Consider the following 21,468-nt stretch of genomic DNA (forward strand, 5'->3'; position numbering starts at 1 on the left):
CTTACCTTACCCTTCCTCTTCTATTTTTTTCTTCTCTTTCTTTTCTCTTGCTTGTTGTATATTTATATTCCCTGTATATGATGGGTAAGGTGGACTCATGAAATCTCAAAAGTATGATTACCTAAACAAGACCTGCAGAAACACCACCAGCAGCTGACATGCCTTGTGGACGAGGGTGTGGATTTCACATGACCCCACCCCTTAGTGAAGAGCTCCAGGCAATCAGTGGCTGCTGAGGGCTTATCCAATCCTAAGTGGTCAGCCCTAAGCATGCGTACCTATGAGCAACACTGAATTAACTCAGCAGGTTAATAATAATAATATTGATAATGATAATAGTCTTAAAATGGAAGAGGCCATGGATTTGAGAAGAGTAGGATGCAAGGGAGGAGTAAGAAGGAGGAGAGAAATTATGTAATTTCAATACTCATGAATGAAATTCTCAAAAAACAAAAAAAGAAAGCATCAAGCATCTGGATAGAAGGTGTACTCAGCAGGAGGGTCTGGGTACCAGGACGGGTGTTCCGTGTGCTCTGGAAGTTTTAGCAAGGGAGGATGATCTGACAGGGTGAGGATTAAGGTTTCCTAAATGACAGTGGGTGGTCCCAATCCACTGGTCACAAACCAAAAGCAAAAATCATGATGTGAGAAAGGGGAAGGCTGAGGGGAAGGGTGAGGGTTGACAGTGAAGGACAGGAGATTAGAGAGTCAGCTGAGGGTAAACAGAAGGTGTTAGATACAGGTAGTCAACCGCCCGAGAACTTCAAAGATGAAAGAGTTTGCACCTGACTTGTATTTCCTAGGTGCATTTTGGAAAGGAGAGAAGTAGGGTAGTTTCTGTCATGTAAGGGAAAGGCTTGGAACTGGAAAGAATATGAGACAGCCTTGGCACAACACTGAGTTACCTGGCTTTTGGAGCCACACAGGATGAATGGGGGAAATGACCACACTGGAGACCAGCGCCTCAAATTGCACCTGCCAAGGCTGCAGGGCATTGGGAATGCCCCTCCCGGGCAGGGAAACATCTGGAAAGGTGTTTTGAGTGACAGAGTTGGCACAGTCAGCATGCTGCTTCCAGAAGCAGTGGTTCTGTCCAGAGGAATAGGTTTGGAGAACCAAGGAAGACGCTGATAGTAGTGTTTGACTATAATGATCCTGAGAGTGTGGAGGGGGGCAGAATTGCCCTCCCCACAGTCTCCCGCTGAGCACAGTGCATTTCTGTCTCTACTTGTTAACTTTCTCTCTTCTCCTGCCTTCTGCCTTGGCAGAATATAGCAGAATGCCCAAGTCAAGACATAAACAGAGAATTGTGTTTCTTAACGTTCCACTCAGTTAAGATCCAGCATCTGGATCAAGAACCAGAAGAATAGTAGCCCTTAAGTGGTCCCCCTGGCTACTTCCCATTTTCCCCTGGAGAGGTGACCAGCCTCTTCCTTCAATGGCAGAACAGCCTTTAGCCTAGGCAGCCTTCATTTATCTGCGTTGTTGTGTGCGTCAGCAGTCCGTTTCTTTGTCTTGCCTCTTGGTGTTGTTTTGTCCACATCCTATGCAGCCCGTGAATTTGCCGCTAGTTGATGACTTTTTGGAGCTGTAACACATAAAGCTTCAGGGACGCTTGTGCTTAGACATAAGCTCTCGTGTGTTCACATGTGTAACAGTGGATTACAGACGCCTTTATTGGCTATAGGATTAACATTATAAGAAATTGCTGGCCCAAATCCAGGTGTGATGGCATGCTACTAATTTTGGCATTTGAAAGCCAAGGCAGAAGGATTACCATGAGTTCAGGGTCAAAGCTAGGCTAGTTGTAGGCACCCTTACCCAAACCAAAACAAAAAGGAAACTGAGAACTAAAAAGGGAATGAGAAACTGTCTTTTCTAAAGTGGAGGGAATATTTCCAAATTCTCCCCGTGAGCACTCAGTATGCTCATTTTTTCCAAGTCAGCCACTGAGACAGATATGAAGATGATGCCCCTCATGGCCTTCGCCCTCCCTGTGTGATGCCAGTTTCCTTTGCTCGTCTTTCTTCTGTGCAGCCTTTCTAGTGTAGTTTCTGCTCAATGCTTTGCCCAGTTAAAATTTTCCTTCCTTTTCTTTTACCTAGATGGAGAAATTGGTTCATCTTGGCATTGTGTAATTTCCTGCAGTTGTCATGCTAAAGAGACCTGACCTATCTATATCCATCCATCCATCCATCCATCCATCCATCCATCCATCCATCCATCCATCCATCCATCCATCCTTTACTTTGTTGGCTTGCTTTTTCTTTTTGGTTAGCTTCTCCATCAGTTTTCTTTGCTTTTTCCTCTCCAGTGTCTGAAGCATTTCTTCTTTGGCTGTTCACATCTGTTTAGGGCCAGTCAGTCCATTTAGCCTGTTCCATTCAGGGAGTTCTCTGAAAGCTAGAACTTTGTTTTTGCTCACTGTCTCCTGGCTTAACTACTTCCATTGAGCCATTTTTCAGTGGACAGGATAGTATTGTATAGTTGGTACTTTATAAACAGATGCTCACTCTGCTGGGACATAGTTAAGAAGATGTGTAAGCCCACAGAAATCAGGGTCTCTGACGCCAGTGCCTTTAAAGCCATCTGCCAAGCCTTCCTCATTCAAAATTGATTGAGATTAATAAATAAAAGATGATAACTTTCTGGGGGGATTTAACTTGAAAGTTCCCTTGAGGGCATTTTATTTTTGCTCTGAGGACAACCAGCTGTCAATTTCTTGTTTCATTAAAATCTGTCTCCTGCCAGTTTTTGTTTGTTTGTTTCTTCTGAATTTCCTATGAAAATGTTTACTGATTCTTTAAATTGTTTTCTGCCTTACTGGAAACTTAACTGTTTCTTCAAAATGAAAGAAGGAAAACAACACCATGTGTTTTGTGGATTTAAAACACTAGATTTAGGGGTGCTAGAGAGAAGAGCACTAGCAGCTCTTGGAGAAAACCAAAGCTTAATTCTCAGCACCCACAAGGCAGACAGCAGCTGTCTGTAACTCTGGTCTCTGGGCATCGGAAGTCTGCTTCTGGCCCCCATGGGAATTGCACGCACACAGCATGCAGACACACAACCAGGAAAATCCACTCATACACATAAAATAAAAATAAGACAAAAATTCAAAGAAAAATTCAGAAGAGTTTTTGAGGTTCTCATGCATTAGCATGGTCACCAGCTTCAGTTAACATGATGGGCTGGTAATGTGTTACAATAGTTTCCTCTCTTCTGTTCTTTGTGTTTATGTGGTCATATATTTTTTTCTACATGGATCCTAAACTTCAGTTTACTTTATTATATGCTTTGCTCCCAGGATGCCTAGCCAGCAGCCTTTAGATCTTCATATAAGCATACATATATATGTGCCCTTGTATGTATTGCAACCCTTTCCATGGTATGGCTCAGAGAAACCGCAACACTGGACACCAAGGAAGCAGTTGCTTATGTTTCAAAGACAGGCAGACAGGATCACACAGGTCTTCCTCGTTTGCTTGCATTGTTACACCCTAAGCTCTGTGTTTCCTCATAGAGATCCAAGTTTGCATAGTAGATTTCATTCTTCAGAAGAACTTTCCATGTTTGTTGTAGTTCAGGTTTGTCATGAACAAATTGTCTGTATTGTCTTTTGTGTGGAAATAGCGTTGTTTTACTCATTTAAAAATGTTTTTCCTTCTTTTAATTAATAGCTTTATGGGATGCAAGTCACACTGTGTATTCACACTGAAAATTATACAATTCAGTCATTTCTAATAGATTCTTGGGGCTATGCAATTATTGGCCCTATAAATTGTTTAAAATCGTCTCTGAGGAAAGCCTGTCCCTTGTCATCCCCACCCCAGCTCCCAGCCCATCTCAACCTCTGGGGGCAAAGTCAACTTCTTCCGTGGATGCCCCCTGCAAACAATTCTTTGTGTGTGGCTTTGGGAGTGTTTCACTGTAATTTGGGCTGCTATAACGAAAGACTGGAAATTGATTTCTAAACGTCATTACACGGCCCAGGGAATTAGGCAGCTCTTTGGGGTCTTTTGCTTGATGGTATAGATCCCTTCACAAGGCTCTGAGCCCTTAGCTTTGGGGGTTAGATGTTAACATAGGACTTGAGGGAAGGAGCACACACATTCAGATGTTGCAGATATTGTCTTCAGAATTTATCCATACTGGCATACATGGGTACTTTAGTTCCCTTATACCCTGTAATATTGCATTACATTTTTACATTTTGGTTCCCATGAAGAATACAGCTATGAACATTTGTGTGCAAGTATTTCATGTCTCTAGACTAGCATCATGGGCGATAGATTCAAGTTGGACAAGTGTTGAGTACCCAGGTTGCCTCCGGAAGCACTTGTACCCTGTACCTTCCGATCATGTATCACGGAGCTGGTTTCTCCAGGGAGATTTCATTTCCAGAAAGTAGTTTTGTTGCATTTAGAATTCTAATTAGACAGTAATGCTTGGTTTACACTGCTTGGGATGTGAGTACAATGGTTTGGAAATCTTTGTCCCCCTGTTTGCAGTGACTCATAAATTTGACTTTGGTGTCCCCTGTGCATGCATGGGTGTCCTTATCCTGCCAGAGTTATTTAGGATGTGTGACAATATTGACATGGTCATGTTTTCAGCTTTGACATAAGCTGGAGCATTTAATGTTATCTGACTGAGTTAATGGGTTACCTTCTTATTGCTTGACAGTACAGGCAGGAGTTTGTAATTCTTTGAAGATACTTAAGTGTAACTTTATTGGGTATACAGGATTTGTTGTCCTTTTTAGGAGACAACAGTTTTGATTTATTGGAGTCACATTCCTGTGAATCAGTTTGGGCCCATGGAGGTTCCTATTTATTCATTACTAGGTCAAGGTAGAGCAGTCTATATTGTGGGGCTCCATTATTAATAGTAAATGCCCAGTGTGCTCCACAGGATCACTCTGCCAAGGTTTGTCAATCAGAACCATTCCCAGTCCCATGGGAACTCTGGGAATACTGAAGTTTCAGGTGTATGTATATATGGGGTAGGTTCATATGTACATGTCTGTGCATGGGTGTGAACAAATTGTGTGTGGTAGGCAAGTGCTCTGCCGCTGAATTATATTCATCTGCCAGTCGTAGTTATTTGAGTGATCTTATGGGGTCCTTAGATCTTATTGGTAGTTTGATAGTCAGTCAAAAATTTATACAAACTTCTGGAACTTTCTCTATGTGTAGCATTATATCTCTATAGCGCTTCCTCCCAAACTCTGACCTTCTCTTTACCCCATAGGCCTTTACGTAGATATATTGTCATGGGCTGCTTCACCTATTCTGAGGGACCACAGAGATGCATCACTTCCTGTCTAGCAAATACTCGTGCTTCATGCATCCTTCCCAATTTTCTCCTTCACTGTGGCGATCTCTATACTGCAGCACACTAGTTACATATGTCCGTTGCATTCTTGTTTCTGAAAGGTGCAGTTTCATGGTAAATTGTCCAAGACTCTCTTCTCATATTTGAGAGCGTAGGTCTGCAAATGTGTCGCAGCAAACAAATGCATGTATGGGAAAGATCTCTGAATTTTTATTTAACCAACTTTGGTATTTTGTGGGTAAATTTCAGAGTCTTTTTGCTTGGGGTAAGGGAAATGGCTCCGCACTTGCCATGCAAGCCTGAGGGCCTGGGCTTTCATCTCCACATAAGGTGCAGCAGCAGAGACAGGCAGATTATCAGATGCGTGCTGGCCAGACAGTCTAGCCAAAATGGAAGTCTCCACGTCCAGAGAGTGCAATGGAGCAAGATACCTGAAGTCAACCTCTGGCCTTTCCATGTGCAAGCACAAGATGAATACAAGCGTGTGTGTGCACACATGCACATATACATACACAACTGGCAAATGAGCTTTATACTTCATTAGTATTAAGGCAGAGATCTAAAGAGTGTTTCAGTTCTTATTCCAGACATTTTATATTAACTAGGAGACAATCCCATCTTATAGAGAAACATCATTTTCATGATTCTGTATCTCTAAATTGAGATGTTCCATCTTGAAGCTTGGCACAGTTTTGTAGAAGGATGCTAACACCCTAGTAATACCACTAGTAAACGGTCTTGTCCATGCCTCCAGTTCAGTGGCATTTCACTGTGGGCTGACAACTCTTTCACACCTATTAACCATCTTCACTCTTGCAGGTCGTCCAGCATGACCCATGTCGGGGCGGAGCTGGGTACTGGAATAGCCTCTTCCGGTTCAAGCACCTGGCTACAGGGCATTACTTGGCAGCAGAGGTAAGTGGCTGCACACGGTTTTCTCTTGGAAAGTGACTTCACTGATTATTGTTCTCCACTCCCCTGTAGCAGCCGGATGCCTGGAACCTCAAGGGAGCACTCAGCCACCCAGCCTCTCCATCTGCCTTTCCATATTCCTCTCTCCATGTTCATTTCTTCAGAAAAGAAAAGTTACAAATGACTGACAGACTGTGGGACTTGACAGGCCTCCTGGCCAGGCTGTAGGGAGAAGGAAGTTAGAACGTGATGCTACTGCAGGCCTGTAGGGTAGGGTGGTTCCCCTACTTTGCTGTTGAACACTGCTTGGCTTATGGTCATCTGACGACCCCACACCTAACATGAGTGCCTGATTCTGCCTGCACTGTATACATGGGAAATAAAATCAGAAGCATTGAGTTCCATGGAGAACTAGAGCATTTCATAGAGAACTCTGATTCCTCTGGGCTTTACAGGGAGACATAGGCGTCATCAGTCTCGTAAGAATATCATGGATCAAATTAACAAATTATTTTGAGACAAGATCTCTGGATGACCTGTAATTCACAGAGATTCATTTACTCCCCCATCCCAAGTGCTGGGATTAAAGGCATGTGCTGCTACATATGTGTACACACACACACACACACACACACACACACACACACACTTACACACTTATATACCCATACACATATGCTGGGCCCTCAAGTACTTTTTGAATCAGGACCTCACTTTGCAGCCCAGGCTGGCTTTCAAGCCTCTATCCTCCTCCCTCAACTCTTAATCTATTGTATTTAGTTTATGAAAGCTTTTGAGGAAAGGAAAGACACGTTGTTGAAGGATGGAAGGAATTTCCGTTTTAATTTTTGTGTTAAGGGCCATCCTGCTGTGTAACTGATGTGGAGTTTTACTCTGATCTAAGGGAAGATATACATCCAACCATATTCACATTCTAGCAGTACATCAAAAGTCCCCACTGTTGTCTGGTGACACTGGCTCAGGGGTTCCAAGGATTTGTGTCAGGATCAGTCCTGCTTCCGCCACGGATTCTAAATGTAAAATTGGATTCTAAATGTATAAATCACCCTTGATACTTGGATGAACTGATGATTTTGAAATCCTGAAGAACCAAACAGGAAGAAGTCCAAGTTGACATTTAAGATGGAATCTTAGGGAGGAAGAGGACCATCTGAGCAGCTTTGACAAACCTTTGATCATGAGGTTAAAGATTAAGGCTGTTTTGTCTTTCCTGTGGTGTTTGAAGGTAAATGTAGCTCTTTCTAGAGGTCTCCTAAGCAGGGCTATCAATGACTGTGTGTTGACATTATCTTTTCCTTAGGCCTTTACTGTTGCTTTCCTAGTGAATCTGTTGTGTTTTCCTTGTCTCCACTCAGAGCTGAACTGTCTATTAGTGATTGGTGGATTGTTCTGTGTGTACTGTAACTGTGACTTGTGTTGTTGTGGCATGCTGGTTCTGTGACTAGGGGAAGGGACAAGTTCTGAGCTGTTCAAGGATGGCGGCGGGTATCGACATCTCCTGCAGATGGGTCCCAGTCCTTGAGAAAGAAATGGATATTTTAATTTCCTCATGATTCTTTTTCATCAGGTAGACCCTGAATTTGAGGAAGAATGCCTGGAGTTTCAGCCCTCAGTAAGTATAGGCAAGAGCCTTCTTGTCTTTGTCTGGTAGGGATAAGGCCAAGTAATCTGGAGCTACATTTAAGAAATTGTCAAGTGGCCTTTGAGCGTTGGGGAAGGGGATGATTTAGGTTACCTTCACCAAGGTCTTGTTCTGTGCTTCTCTTGAAGAATGTCATATCCTTCGTGGTCTTGATGGTTTTCCAGTGCGTTTGGTCAAGAGTCTGCACTTCTAAGTTGGGGAAGTGCAAATATCTCTTGGAATATTTCTGGGTGGGAGAATGTGGTAGTCCTTATGAAAGGTGGCCTTTTACAAACAATTGTCTCTTAATGCTGTTGACCTTGACCTGTTACTCACCCAGATTTTGAAGTGATAGTGCGTAGTATCTTTTCCACTGCTGAGATAACACATGAGACCTGGGACACATGTCCTCCAATGGGACACTCAGGTAGCTGACCTCCAACTTTGCCTTTTACAAAGTCAAATTAGCGTTAGGTTCTGATGTGATTTGTAATTTTAGTGCAAATGGATTTAGCTTTGGAGAAATCATGACCAAGTAATGTTGATTTGTGCATACCCCAGGTAGGGGGTGAAGAAAGCAGTGGTTAGGTTTCATGGACATTGGATATCCACAAAATGGTTCTATTTGCAGAGTGCTTGGTCATGCTGAATTCAAACCAAACAAAATGCCAGAATGTTGCTGTCTGTTTGACAAGTTAGTACATGTGTTGTTCTCAGTGGTTGGTATGGTAGTTAGACTTGAGGGTACTTGTTTTTCTAGTAGATTTTGAAATAATACATCATGGAAGGGAAGGAAGGCAGAGATAAGTCCAAAGGAAGGTGCCATGAATTTTGCGCTAATGGTGAACATTCAAATTATGTTTGGGTAGTGGGTTGGCAATGAAAGAAACTGAGCCATAGGGGCTGAGGGTGTCTGCCATGACTACATTCATTGACTTCCTAGGGCTTGACTAGGGACATCTCTTCCTCTCTGTCTCACAGGGTGCCGGGGACTCATCTCCACCTTCCCATTGCCTTTCTGTCGCCTGTACTTCTGCAGACAAGTGGAAAACTTGTCCTCCACAGCTAATCCATCTTAGAGAGCAGACCTAATCCAGTTTACTGCTAGTCTGAACCCTGGGCCTGGCTTTATTTTCTTGTTTGACATTCCTTATTCTTGGACAGACTTTACTTGAGAGAAGAAACTACCATGTATGGCCTCAGCGCTGCCAGCCAAGGTATCACAGAAGGAAGCTGACCTTTGCATCACTCATTAGGGAGATGATGTCTAAGTGAACCGTGGGCTCTATGGGAGATGGCACGGTTCCATTAGGTTCTATATATGAAGGAAGACAACATTCGCAGTGTAAGGCAAAGTGCAGTACTTGCAAACCCAAGGAGGAAGAAGAAAGATTGATCTTTATTTAAATACCACTGAAAAGTGGATCACTGACAAGTTATATGATCTTGAACAAGTAACTTTCCCTCCCTGAGCCTCAGTTTCCTTCTTTGTATCAGCAACATTTTCAAGTTGCACAAGATCAGTAAGGACTGTACTTCTCATATCCAGCAGGTCATTTTGATGTCACAAGAGGTAGGAGGCACTGGGTGAGGTCTAACATGATGTATTTTAGGTTCTTTTGGGCTCAGTGGTCTTTCTGAGTCTCACATTTCCTCATGTTAGTGATACACTAGCAGGCTGGGTGTGGATCAAGACAGTATTGCTCTAATGGGTCCCAGGTTGCTGAACCTTGGGTGCACAGGGAGAATGAGTGTGTTGAGAGTGTCTTACTTGTATCCAAGAGACTTGGAAGTACAGGATTGGTCTCCATAGGCAAGTATTAGCCTTGAGAGGGCCCTGTTTCCCTTCTTTGACTTTTTAGCTTGGGAGTGAGAAAGGAAAGTCTAGAGTCATATAAACCTGGGTGAAAATCATCCTCTTTTCATCTGCTATGGTTTTCCTGGGGGGTTGACATCAACAAAGCGGTAGACCTAACTAGCTTCTGAAATCAGTGGTCACTTGAGAACAAAAAGCCAACTGAGGCTTTTTCTCTGCTGCTCTCTGCACATGCACCTGTCTTCCCACTAGATGGCATATGCACACTAAGCCCTCTGCTGGCTTTTGTGGCTAGAAAGAGGAAGCAGGCACAGTTTTCCTCTGGATCTGCTGCCATCTCTGAACTGTCCCCTGTAACCAAGCCCTTAGTTATGGTTGGTTCAGATCCTGTGTTGAGAGTATTGTGTAGGACATGTTGCAGGAGACCAGAGTTCAGAGAGAACAGATGTCCATGGTTTCTTTAGAGTGTTCTTGCTCCAGGTGTTACTTTAGCATAGAAAGAGTAAAATGCCTCAGATTCTTAGGTACTAAGAGAACTTCTTAATTGGATTTTTAGTTTTGGTTTGGTTTTTGAGACAGAGTCTTCCTATGTTACCTGGGCAAGTCTTGAACTCTTGGGCTTAAGTACTACCACAACTCCCATGAGCCCCTCCCCAGGAGACCTGTTAGGTAAGACTACAGATCTATGCAAGACTAGATGTGTGTGTGTGTAAATAGAAGTTAGACCTCCATCTTATGGAACTGTTTTCTTATTTCTTTCCCTTTGCCTTTGATGTGACTTCTTGTTCAAGATTACAGTATCTTCCTCTCTGTATTTGGGCAGGAGATAATGTTTCATCCAGAGAGAAGCAAGCCAGGGATGAGGAAATGATACTTTCCCTGCAGGTGCAGGACATGTGGTTGTACTAGGAATGTCAGGCATTGAAAAGAATTGCATGTGTGGTCACTGAGAGATATTGTAGAGTCCATCTGAGCAGGCATTCAGGTTAAGGCCACTTGCAAACATCTCTGTCATGTGGCCTTTGCTTTGGAGACCCAGGACACCTTCATTGTTAATCAAGTCTTACTGCGAAGGATTTTCCTTCATTTCAACCAAATCCCACTGTAGCATGAGTGGCCCTTTTCTTCATCATCAGCAGACTTCTTAATCCAGGATCAATGTGTTCTTTAGAGCTAGAGTGACTTAACAAACTATTCTGGAATTGTTACTGAGGGACACTTGGATTGGCGCTTATTTCTTCTTCTAGGAAGTACCTGCGTCATATTTTTGGTAGACAACCATTACTGTATTTTTGCACCACCAAAAATAAAATGTTTGACAGGCCAGGTTTCCTCCAGCGCATCCTTGCTTCCCAACAGTTTTGAGTGGATGTAATTATATGGAATGAAGGTCTGCAGTTCCTGTAGCTCTTTTTGCATAGTTACCTGCTGTTGCCACTCCTCAGTGCTTGAAGATTTTGTATGATGGCAGAGAATGAGTAGCCTCACATCAGATGGCCATGGTCACCGTTCAGGGCTATTCTGAAACTGTCCTCCTTCTCCTGCCAGCCGCTGATACTCACTGTTACCGCTCTTCTCTTCCTGTGGACTGGACTGATGGTGGTAAGGGAGGCTGTTACCTACAGAGCTCTCACTCCACACCTTTTGCCCTCAGGTGGACCCTGATCAGGATGCATCTCGGAGTAGGTTGAGAAATGCCCAAGAAAAAATGGTATACTCTCTGGTCTCTGTGCCCGAAGGCAACGACATCTCCTCCATCTTTGAGCTAGACCCCACAACTCTGCGTGGAGGTGACAGCCTTGTCCCAAGGTATGATTTTCAAATTCCTTATTCCAAGAGAGTCAGGGCTGGTTGTGATGACCCGGATGTGTTTTTTGGAATACAAAGCATCATGGACGTGTCTTAAAGCACTTATGAAGGAGGTAGTTAAGCCTTTGGACTGGCTCTAACATGACACCGAGTTTTGTATGGGTCATCAATGGTAAGTCGTTGATAGCTGGGTAAAAGGTACTGTATTTATGAGGCTGGAGACATGGCTCAGGGGTTAAGAGGACAGAGAAGCTAGATTTGGTTCCCAGCATACATATGGTGACTCTCAACTATCTGTAACTCCAGTTGTTTGGTGTCTGATATCCTCTTCTGGCCTCTGTGGGTATGACATGCACGAGATACTCATAAACGCTGCAAGTGCTCATATACATAGGATAATTTTTTTTATTATTATTTAAACAACACTGTATTTGGGCTGGGAGAAGCACAGGGGATACCATGCTTGGCATTCAAGCTGAAGGACCTTGATTTGAGTCCCTATAGCTGAAGTCAAGCTGAATGTAAGAGGTGTAAAAGCTTGCATCTGTAATCACAGTCCTTTTCCAACAAGGTGGGACTAGAGTTAGGAGAGTGCCTGGGAGCTTCCAAGCCAGATAGCCTAGTCGTGGTGAGCAAGAGACTGCCTGAAGCTCTTGCTGTGGATAGGGAAAATTGATGCTGAAGGCTGTCTGTCCTTTGACATCTGTATTCATGCAGGTGTACACACACACACACACACACACACCATTTAAAAGTGCTATGTTCAGGTTAACAATCCATAAGCAGCTCAGTAAATTTACACCTCTTCCTCCATCCCCAAACCTAGGCTGTCTCTTAGTTGACTGGATAAATAATTGAAGAGAGAATTTTAAAAAGTGAAAATCACCGTATGCACAGAAAACGTATTTAAAATATTAAAAGGTCAAACCAATATTCTTTTCCATGGATTTTATTTTATTCAACCTATTATTTTTGTTGCCTGGGAATGTATTTTTATAGCCTGGCAGTGGTGGTGCATACTTATAATTTTAGCACTTGATAGGTGACACAGGTGGATCTCTGTTGAGTTTGAGGCCAGCCTGGTCTAGAGCAAGTTCCAGGATAGCCAAGGCTAGACAGAGAAACCCTGTCTCAAAAAATAAATAAAGAAACAAACAAAATTATAATTTGATACTGTGCTTTAAATGGAAGAGACACTCTTTAAACAAGCTTTGGTATCATGTTAAACAAGTTTGGTGTTGTGCATGATGTGTGTCAATGAGTGTGTACACTGTTGCAAGCATGGTGACCAGAGGACAGTGTTTCTCTGGGCTGTGGGGCTTAAACTCAGATGCCATTCTTTTTCTTCTAATATGTTTTAGAGTTATATATTTTAATTGGATTTATATAGAGTTTTTGCCTGCATATATGTTACTGCACCATGTGCTTCCAGCTGCCCATAGACTCTACAGACAGTTGTGAGCCACATGTGGGTGCTGGGACCCAAATTCAGCCAGAGTTCTTAACTGCTGAGGCATCTTCCCACCTTCTCTGAGTGATATACTTGTGCTACTGTAATATGCTTTGTGTACTGAACCATCTTACTGCCCCCAAAGCCACTTATTTGTTTGTTTTTTATTTATTTTGAGGTAGGGTTCCAGTTTGAAGCCCTAGCTGGCCTGGAACTCACACAGGTCTTCCTGCTTCTAGCTTTCAAGTGCTGGGATTAAAAGTGTGTACCAACACATCTTGTCAAAAATCTGTTCTTAGCAAAATCAAGAACAGTATTATTTATCGAGTTCCATAATTTTGTCATGTTTGAAGTCCTGTGAGCTATGAATTCTACACCCTTTTATAGGAAGACATCGAGACTCAGAAGTCTAAGCAGAGTGTCATAAGTTAGAGTCCTGTAGCAGTCCATATTGGTAAATGGTGGGACAGAGTTGTCTCACAGTGAGACAGTCCATCTCACCCTTCCGCTGTGCACTGGGTGGCTAATGTCTCACTGGTGCTGATTGGGCTTTGCTGGGCCCCTCACTGAAGATACCTTTGTGTTGTATTGTACCTTGCCATTTTCCTGCTCAGCCTGGGGAAGACTGGGAAACTAAATACCACGTCTGTGTGGTTGCTGTCAGAATTCAGGATCCTTGACGTGTGTTCATTGGCTATTCTGGTCCCTGCTCAAAGGGACAAGTGTAAGGCCCAGCCCACAGAGAACAGAACCTTACAAGGCAGAAGGCCTTTGTTTGCTAGTCAGCCAGATTCCTAGTTGTGAAGCTCAGCTGGCTTGTTAACCCCTTGAGAATCTGAGGGAGGCCACAGATGTCCATTTGGAAAACCCCACAGGCATACACAGCTTTCTTCTAGATCTATAACCTATTATTTTAGTTACCTTCAAAATGGCTCTTGTGTAGGTAACCATAATACTGTAACAAGCATGTCAGGGCCAGAAGTCTGCATTTCCCAGTGTTCCTTCCCATTCTCCAACTCTTACGGTTTTCCTGCTTCCTCTTCTGTATGTCCCCTGAGACCTGGGAGTAGTAGATTAGCTACAGATATTCCAGGTAGGCTGAGCACTTATTCTCAGCACATTGGCCAGGTATGCCTCCCTCCCCTGACTTCTGTTCTCCACAAAAATATGTTCCCCTGATTAAAAAAAAAAGTCAAGAACAGCCTTCATCTACTGTGGTTCTACCAGTATAAGTATGAATATTCAGAAAGGCATGTTGATAGTGTGACCATTTAGCAGAATAAGAAAAGCAGATTGTGCTTCAGGGCCTGACATCCTTAGCCATGTATGAACTCTTGGCAAAGTTTATAGCACAGGCACAAAATTCTCTTTGGTAGAATGGACCTAAAATCCAATCAGAAAGTGTTAGTTACCTTACAACAATTGTGCTACCATTGCCTGAGTGCGCACATCATGCCTGGCAGGTTTGTAATATAACAGGAAGGGTCCAGCACTGGGTAAGACCATGGATGTCTTTTCTCCCTCAGCAGCCTGCACAGCCCCCTCTGCCACTGTGAGAGCAGCAGTCAGGAAAATGTCTCTTGGTAGGTTTGAGATTGACTTGCGTGTGTCCTGGAGCCAGATCCTGTGGCATCTTCAGCAGCAGGACTCTTGGCAGGTGGTGGTGGTGGGTAAGCAAGGACAGGCCAATAACTCATGCTACTTTAGAGAGCACTAGGATTCTTCTTTACCAACAGCTCATAAGGAGGTATCCCATGCCATGCACTGCAGTGCTCATGTCATAACCTGAGACTTCTGGAAGCAACATTGTCCTCTCATGCAGGGAAATTCTGTTCATGGGTTTCTCTGTATAGCCCTGGCTATCCTGGAACTCACTGTAGACCAGGCTGGCCTCAAACTCAGAAATCCTCCTGCCTCTGCCGCCCAAGTGCTGGGATTAAAGGCGTGCGCTACCCATGAGCTTAGCTTACTAAGTGGCAGGTTTCTGCAAGGCTTTTTCATAGATCTTGAGTTCTGGTTGTCCCTCTCTGCCATCCCTACCTCAGTCTTTAATCTTCAATCTCCTCCTCTCACTTCACGGTGTCCTGCTAGCTCTGCTCTTACTCTTTTTGCCTTTAAGTTGGTGTATGTTGAGGGTGGCGTTCATGTGGGGTTTCATATTCTCTTCCTTTGGGTTAGCCCTCCCCTTTCCCCATCTTCTGAATCCGCCCCTGTGCCCCTCCCCCATGCCCCTCCCCCACCCAAGCCTTTCCTCCCTGCTGTCTTCCACATCCCTACCTCCATTTCTCCTGTGATCTACCTCCTCTCTTAAAATCTCTTCTCCATGCAGAAGACCACTTTCTAGTTGCCTGCCTTCCATCCCTGCTCCAAATTAAACACATACAACACAGATTTGAAGGCAGGATCTGTCTGTGGGGGAGAGCAAGGGTGACTGTCTTTCTGGGTCTGGGTTACTTCACTCAGTATCATTTTTTTTTATAGTTCCATCCCTTTACCTACAGCTTTTGTTTTTCTTTACAAGTGAGTAATAGTCTGTTATGTATATGTACTATAGTTTTCATATCTATTCTACTGATGGATGTTCAGGTTGAGGCCTGTGTCCTACCTGCTGTGAATAGAGCATCCATGAACGTGGATGAGCAGGTGGTGTCTCTCTAGTACAGTGGTTCTCAACCTTTCTAATGCTGCTACCTTTAGTACAGTTCCTCATGTTATATATTAGTTATATATCCTTTTTTATTATTGACTTGTATGCTTTCTAGATCCAGATATTATCTGATCCATGATTTGCAATTTTTTTTGCATGTTATCTTTTTGTTCTTCAATGGTGTCTTAAATAGATTCAATTTATTTTTCAATCTTTTTCAGCTTTTGGCTTCTTGCCTAAAAAAAAAAAAACATGGCCACAAAATTTTATACTGGTTTATTCTTCCAAGATTTTATTCATTTTCATTGTTTACACTTAGATTCTTAGCTCATTTTGAATATTTTAAAACATTTTTAGGAGCATATATTGTATTTTGAAAACTTCAATTCTCATTTACTACCTATCATGTAAATAGGTACTGGTTTGCAGAACTCAAAAACATCGCAGTTTAAACTATTTTCTATTGTATCAATTTTGAAGATTAGTGTTTTTTTCTGAGGATGTTACTTACTTAGGAGGTTACTTCCTGAAACAGGGGAGTAACCTTTGTAGTTTGTGCTTAAAGATTGTTAGGCTGGTAAAGATCTGAGAGATGTGATTTAAAATCTCCCACTGCCCATGAGATTCTTTAGTGCATTCCTTGGCAAAAAGAGAATGAGGGAGTAGTCAGCCTGTGCTCTCCAGTGCCTTGGAAACCCCATGGTCCTGAGGAGAAGGAAGTCAGCTGGCTAGGTGGTGTTTGCTGGTGGAAGCCCCCGCCTCTGCTGCTTCAGTATTCGTTACTGCTTCCTGATGGCCGCCTTCCCCTGCGAGCAGGTGTCCTAACACTGATTGTAAGCCTCGGTGATTGTAGCCTTGGAGGAGAAAAGCTCAGGCGTGGTCTGCTGGTGTGTTCATGTATGATCTTGCTGGATCTTTACCTTGACATTTTTTTCTTCATTCTTGCTCTTGGCTGCCATCCTCAGAGCCAAAAGAGAATAGCGTCTCTTATCCATTGAGTATATGAAAATTTAGTAACCTTACGAGCAACACATTCCATTCTCTGCATATTAGCACTCTGCAGTGCGGGCACACCATTGGAGGAACACATGGGAACATTAATTAGCAGCACAGGAGTATTAGGATGCCATCCTGATTCCATATGACTGTGCTAACCCACAAGTCATTTTAAAATTGTGTTGTATATTTTTTTTTATTACAGATTGCAGTGTTTAAGGTTAGACACACGGATGTCTGCCAAATGGTACCAAGAAGTGCATTTTTGCAATAGTCAGTAGATAGAGTACTTCAGAGCCAAGAGGGATAATGACTAATCCTTGAAGATTATATTGAACCAGATAATAAAATTACAGTACACATAGTTGGATATTTTTAAATGAGCATTGGGAGAGCATCTACTTGTGTGAGTTTTATGTGCTTGTCCAGACAGCATGACTTTTGAGTTAAGTGTTAGGAATTCTTCAACTTCAGAAGAATTGATTGAATGTACTTTGTGTCTTTGATGACATTGGTTATAGAACTCTACGGAATATAATTATCCAATGTTAGCTATGCCCCAAGCTTTGGTTACCCTCAGAAAATAAAGAAAAATGAATAAAACTCAAATAAAAAACTGCAGATGCCTCTGTTTAATATCTTGTGCACATCATCTTAATTCATGCTAATCCGAGTGAATAATACTAGGGCTTCCCTCTTCTGGCCTTGGAATGTGAAGGGGAGTCACAACAAAGAAAATGAAGCTCCACTGAAAGCACAGGGTTAGCTTGGTCTCTCCCCCATGAGTGTGCTGTGTGTGCCCTGGTCCTAAGGCGCTCTTGCTTTGAATGTCTTCCGCTGTCCTTTCTGTCTCTAGCACACGAGTGTCGAGTTCTAGTCCATAGCTGTTTTCTGTGTCAATCCTCTTGGAATTGAGTCTTCCTCAACTGTCTTGGAACCACGTGATTTCTAGTGCCTGTTTCCTTGTTTCTGCTTGTGTGGTGTACTCTCATCTTGTCTTACTAATGCTACTGCGAGTTCTTGAAGGGCAACAATCCTGTTGAAAAATGTCTTAAACATAGTGCACGTTCATCATATAAAGAAACAAGGATTTTTAGTCCTGGTAAAGGACAGAGCAGCAAGTAGCAGCTGCATCAGTTATCCAGAGGGAATCCGCTACATTTAACGGTTCTGGTTCATGGAGGTTCCAACAGGTCTCTGGGCACACATAAAACATGTGATTTCTAATACAGGCAACAACCATCATCTACTTTGTATGATCTTAGCCAAATTTTGTGTTGTGGAAGTGTTTTCAGCTAAGTGACTGTTATCTGTCATTATTTTAAGAAGCTGCCATTCCTTACCCTGTAATGGACTGCCTTATGAGACACTAGATGGTACAGTCCTTTTAGTCTTATAACACTTGAGTGAACATCTTTGTAACACATGCTGCACCTGTGCTGTTGTTTCTTCTAGAAAAAAAATAAAAAAATGGAGTTGGTGAGGTTTCTATTTTTCTTTTAGCCTGGCCAATGATAGTCTTGTGTGAACATGTAAACACTCACACACACACACACACACACACACACACACACTTCCTTTATAGAAGATTCAAAATTTTGACCATGTAATCAAATTTACCCTTCTTTTTGTTTTAAAATTTAAAATTGTACTTTATTAAATACTTTAAAAAGCTCATCCTGCCCACAAAATAAATAAAAATTTACTTATTTTTTCTTCCAGAAATTTTATGATTTCATCTTTTCCTTTATTGAGCCTTTTGAAAATTTTAGTTATTAACTGTTATCACAATATGCAGTAGTTTATACCCAGTTCTGTGACTCTCTCTCAGGCTCTTTCTAGTATTTATTCACAGGATATCTTTTAGAAATATCACATATCTAAAACCTTAGTGTCTTTATGAATTACTTTTTATTGTAAGCATATTGGTGACAGGAACAACTGATTCCCAAGTATATTCTGCCCAATGTCTATAGTAGAGGACTATTTTTGTTAGCCCATTCCCTAACAAGATGTGTTTTAACCACTGGCTGTAGAGTAACCCAGAATGTCCCTGTGTCTGATAATTTTCATTGCTTCCCTTTAGGAACTCCTACGTCCGACTCAGACACCTGTGTACAAACACCTGGGTTCACAGCACAAATATCCCCATTGACAAGGAAGAGGAAAAACCCGTGATGCTGAAAGTGAGTCCAGAACCTGGCTATCTCCCTTAGTCTCTGATAAAAGGGCTCCTTGACGACAAGGAGGGAGATATGGAACTTGGGAGTGTTGTCCTGTTGCTGCGTTTCTTTTAGCTTTGATTAGAGTGTAATCATGATCAAACTTGAAGTGATTAAAAAAAATTATTGCCTAGGAGTTTATTCCCTGGTGAAACAAACTCAGTGCTTTGACAATAACCAGACCTTTTATTTTATTCTATTGGTGTTGAGAAATTCTCTGCATTTCATGTGTAACATGACTTTGGCTGTGGGAATATTTGCTTGTATCTGAGAACATTGATATCTTGTTTGTTCCGCCCTGCATCATTAGTATTTTCCCCTCAGTCTATATAAGGAATAGACACACACACACACACACACATACACACACACACACACAGGGTCTCTAAAAGAGGTTTTCTCACCCACATTTAGTAACACTTCTTTTCTCCACCAGTCGCTAAGCTTCCGTAGCATGAATACACTTGGAATTTTTCTTTTTAGGATTTTATTTTTTTCCTATTGGTGTGCTCAGCTTCATAGAAACATTGAAAGACTGGTACAGTCTCTCTGTTCTGTCGAGTCAGTAATTGCCACTTTCTGTATTTACATATCCTCTATTAATGAAATGTTACTTAGTTTTCAGAATTTTACATCCTCCCTGTGACCAAGGAAGCTATAAGAGTTGTTCCTGTTGCCTGTGTTCACCCTCGTATTTCCTTCTGTTTTTTTCCTTTCTCACCATATACTGTGCACTCCGTGGAAATGACTCTATGTAAGCAGTAGTGCCATGCATAAGGAATATACACAAATTAGACATTACCTCCCCCTTTGCTACCTTACCAGTCCTCCCAAAAAACTAATTTTCTCTTTGGAGAACATTCTTCTAGAAGTATCCTATGTCAACTTGATATTAATGCCAAGAGAACTTGAAGTTCCTTGGATTGCCCAATATCCTGTAAACTAAGTATCTGATTAACATCTTACTTTCCCAGTCAAGATTTTCCTATACTACTCCCTTGCCTTTTAGATCGGTACCTCTCCCCTGAAGGAGGACAAGGAAGCCTTCGCCATAGTTCCTGTTTCTCCTGCTGAGGTTCGGGACCTGGACTTTGCCAATGATGCCAGCAAGGTGCTGGGCTCCATTGCTGGGAAGCTGGAGAAGGGTACCATCACCCAGAACGAGAGAAGGTGAGGGCGCCCTGCGTGTGCTGACGCAGCAGTCCTCACTGGTGGCTAGACTCAAAAAGCCTTTGGGAAGCAAGAGCATCTGACTCAGAAGAGCTGTGTGTGAGCGGGGCGGGTCTGAGCTTTCACAGGCTGCTTCAGTGGGTGCTTTTATTTCCTCGTGTGCTGTGTTTTGTCTTAGTTGTATTATGCAGCGCAGTCAGCCTCAGCTGTGATTTCAAGGCTGCTAGAAAGCTGAGTTCTCTGCTGTTTACCTTGTTCTTAAAGCCTGGGCCTTTCTAGGCAAGGCTTCTAGCCTGTGGAAGTTTGAACTGTGCCTTTAGCCAGCTCTGTATCTTAAGGTCTGTCACGAAGCTTCTGGAAGACTTGGTTTACTTTGTCACGGGCGGAACCAACTCTGGCCAAGACGTGCTTGAAGTAGTCTTCTCCAAGCCCAACCGAGAGCGGCAGAAGCTGATGAGGGAACAGAATATTCTCAAGCAGGTCAGTAAGCCGTGGTGTGTTTCAGGGTGGGCTCTGTGAGAAGCGGGTGGGACCCCTCTCATATAGAGAGACACGGACGATTCTTACCCCAAAGACTTACAGGATGATTTTTTTTTAAGTGTGTAGCAAATGTAAACACCAGGAGAGTGTCCTCCTGTGTCCCCTGCCCCAGGGTCAACGTCCTGCAGCAGAATGGAGCGTTTGTTGCAGGAGTGACCATTGATTGCTACACCACTATTACTCAAGGTTCACAAGGTTTCGTCCTCTCTTGGAGGTGTACATGATTTGACAGATATATAATGGCATTTGTGCACTATCATAGTATCATTGCCTGAAAATTCATGGAGTATTTTTGCTGCCCCCAGATTATCTGCTTCACCCACTCATTTGTCATTTTTCACCATTTTTCACAATCTCTTCTCCTTGCTGGGTCTGAGTTCTGCCTTGCTCGGGCTGCTGTACAGGTGACATGATGTGGCTGGCAGCCTTTCCAGATGCGTAAGGCTCCATGCCTTCTCAGGGCTCAGTGCCTCCGTCCAGTTGACAGGTACCCTATCCGCTGAACTGGAGCCAAGTGAGCGCCCACTTGTGAGGTACCCTAGGAAATGTTCAGTGACACCTTTGCATTCTTCAAACATTATATAATGTACCATATTCCCTTATGGTTACCTCAGGTGTTTAGGGAATTTGCAGGATTTGACAAACTCAGAAGGCCTATATTTGGTCTCCTGGACAACTTTAGTGATTACTTCTAAATATTTTCATGAACAAGGAGTATGCACTTACAGGAAGTATCTAGATGGCATTTGGCTTGTAGGAGTCAGCTTTCTGTCATTGTGACAACACAGCTGGTAAAACATAATCTTAAAGAGAAAAGGTCTGTTGCAGCTCCCAGTTGCAGGAGTTTCAGTCCACAGTCACTAGTCCTGTTACTCTTGGCCTCTGATACATGGTGGCGGGGAATATGTAGTCTGCTAACCCCTGCATGAA

The 21,468-nt window shown here is 42.8% G+C and overlaps 1 protein-coding gene across 9 annotated transcripts in view; it reads left to right on the top strand.

The window, feature by feature from the left end:
• Itpr1 (inositol 1,4,5-trisphosphate receptor type 1) overlaps window positions 1-21,468 on the top strand; it is a 331,083-nt gene that overhangs the window by 138,433 nt on the left and 171,182 nt on the right. For 6 of the 9 annotated variants that reach the window (XM_052174461.1, XM_052174469.1, XM_052174462.1 and 3 more), the window contains exons 11-16: window positions 6,154-6,249; window positions 7,835-7,879; window positions 11,359-11,513; window positions 18,693-18,792; window positions 19,838-19,998; window positions 20,337-20,478. In XM_052174461.1, coding sequence (XP_052030421.1) covers window positions 6,154-6,249; window positions 7,835-7,879; window positions 11,359-11,513; window positions 18,693-18,792; window positions 19,838-19,998; window positions 20,337-20,478 — 699 coding nt within the window. The remainder of the gene's footprint in view (window positions 1-6,153; window positions 6,250-7,834; window positions 7,880-11,358; window positions 11,514-18,692; window positions 18,793-19,837; window positions 19,999-20,336; window positions 20,479-21,468) is intronic. The other 3 variants (XM_052174464.1, XM_052174466.1, XM_052174468.1) reach the window with 1 other exon arrangement.

This window comes from Apodemus sylvaticus, chromosome 2, assembly GCF_947179515.1.
Source record: "Apodemus sylvaticus chromosome 2, mApoSyl1.1, whole genome shotgun sequence".
NCBI lineage: Eukaryota > Metazoa > Chordata > Mammalia > Rodentia > Muridae > Apodemus > Apodemus sylvaticus.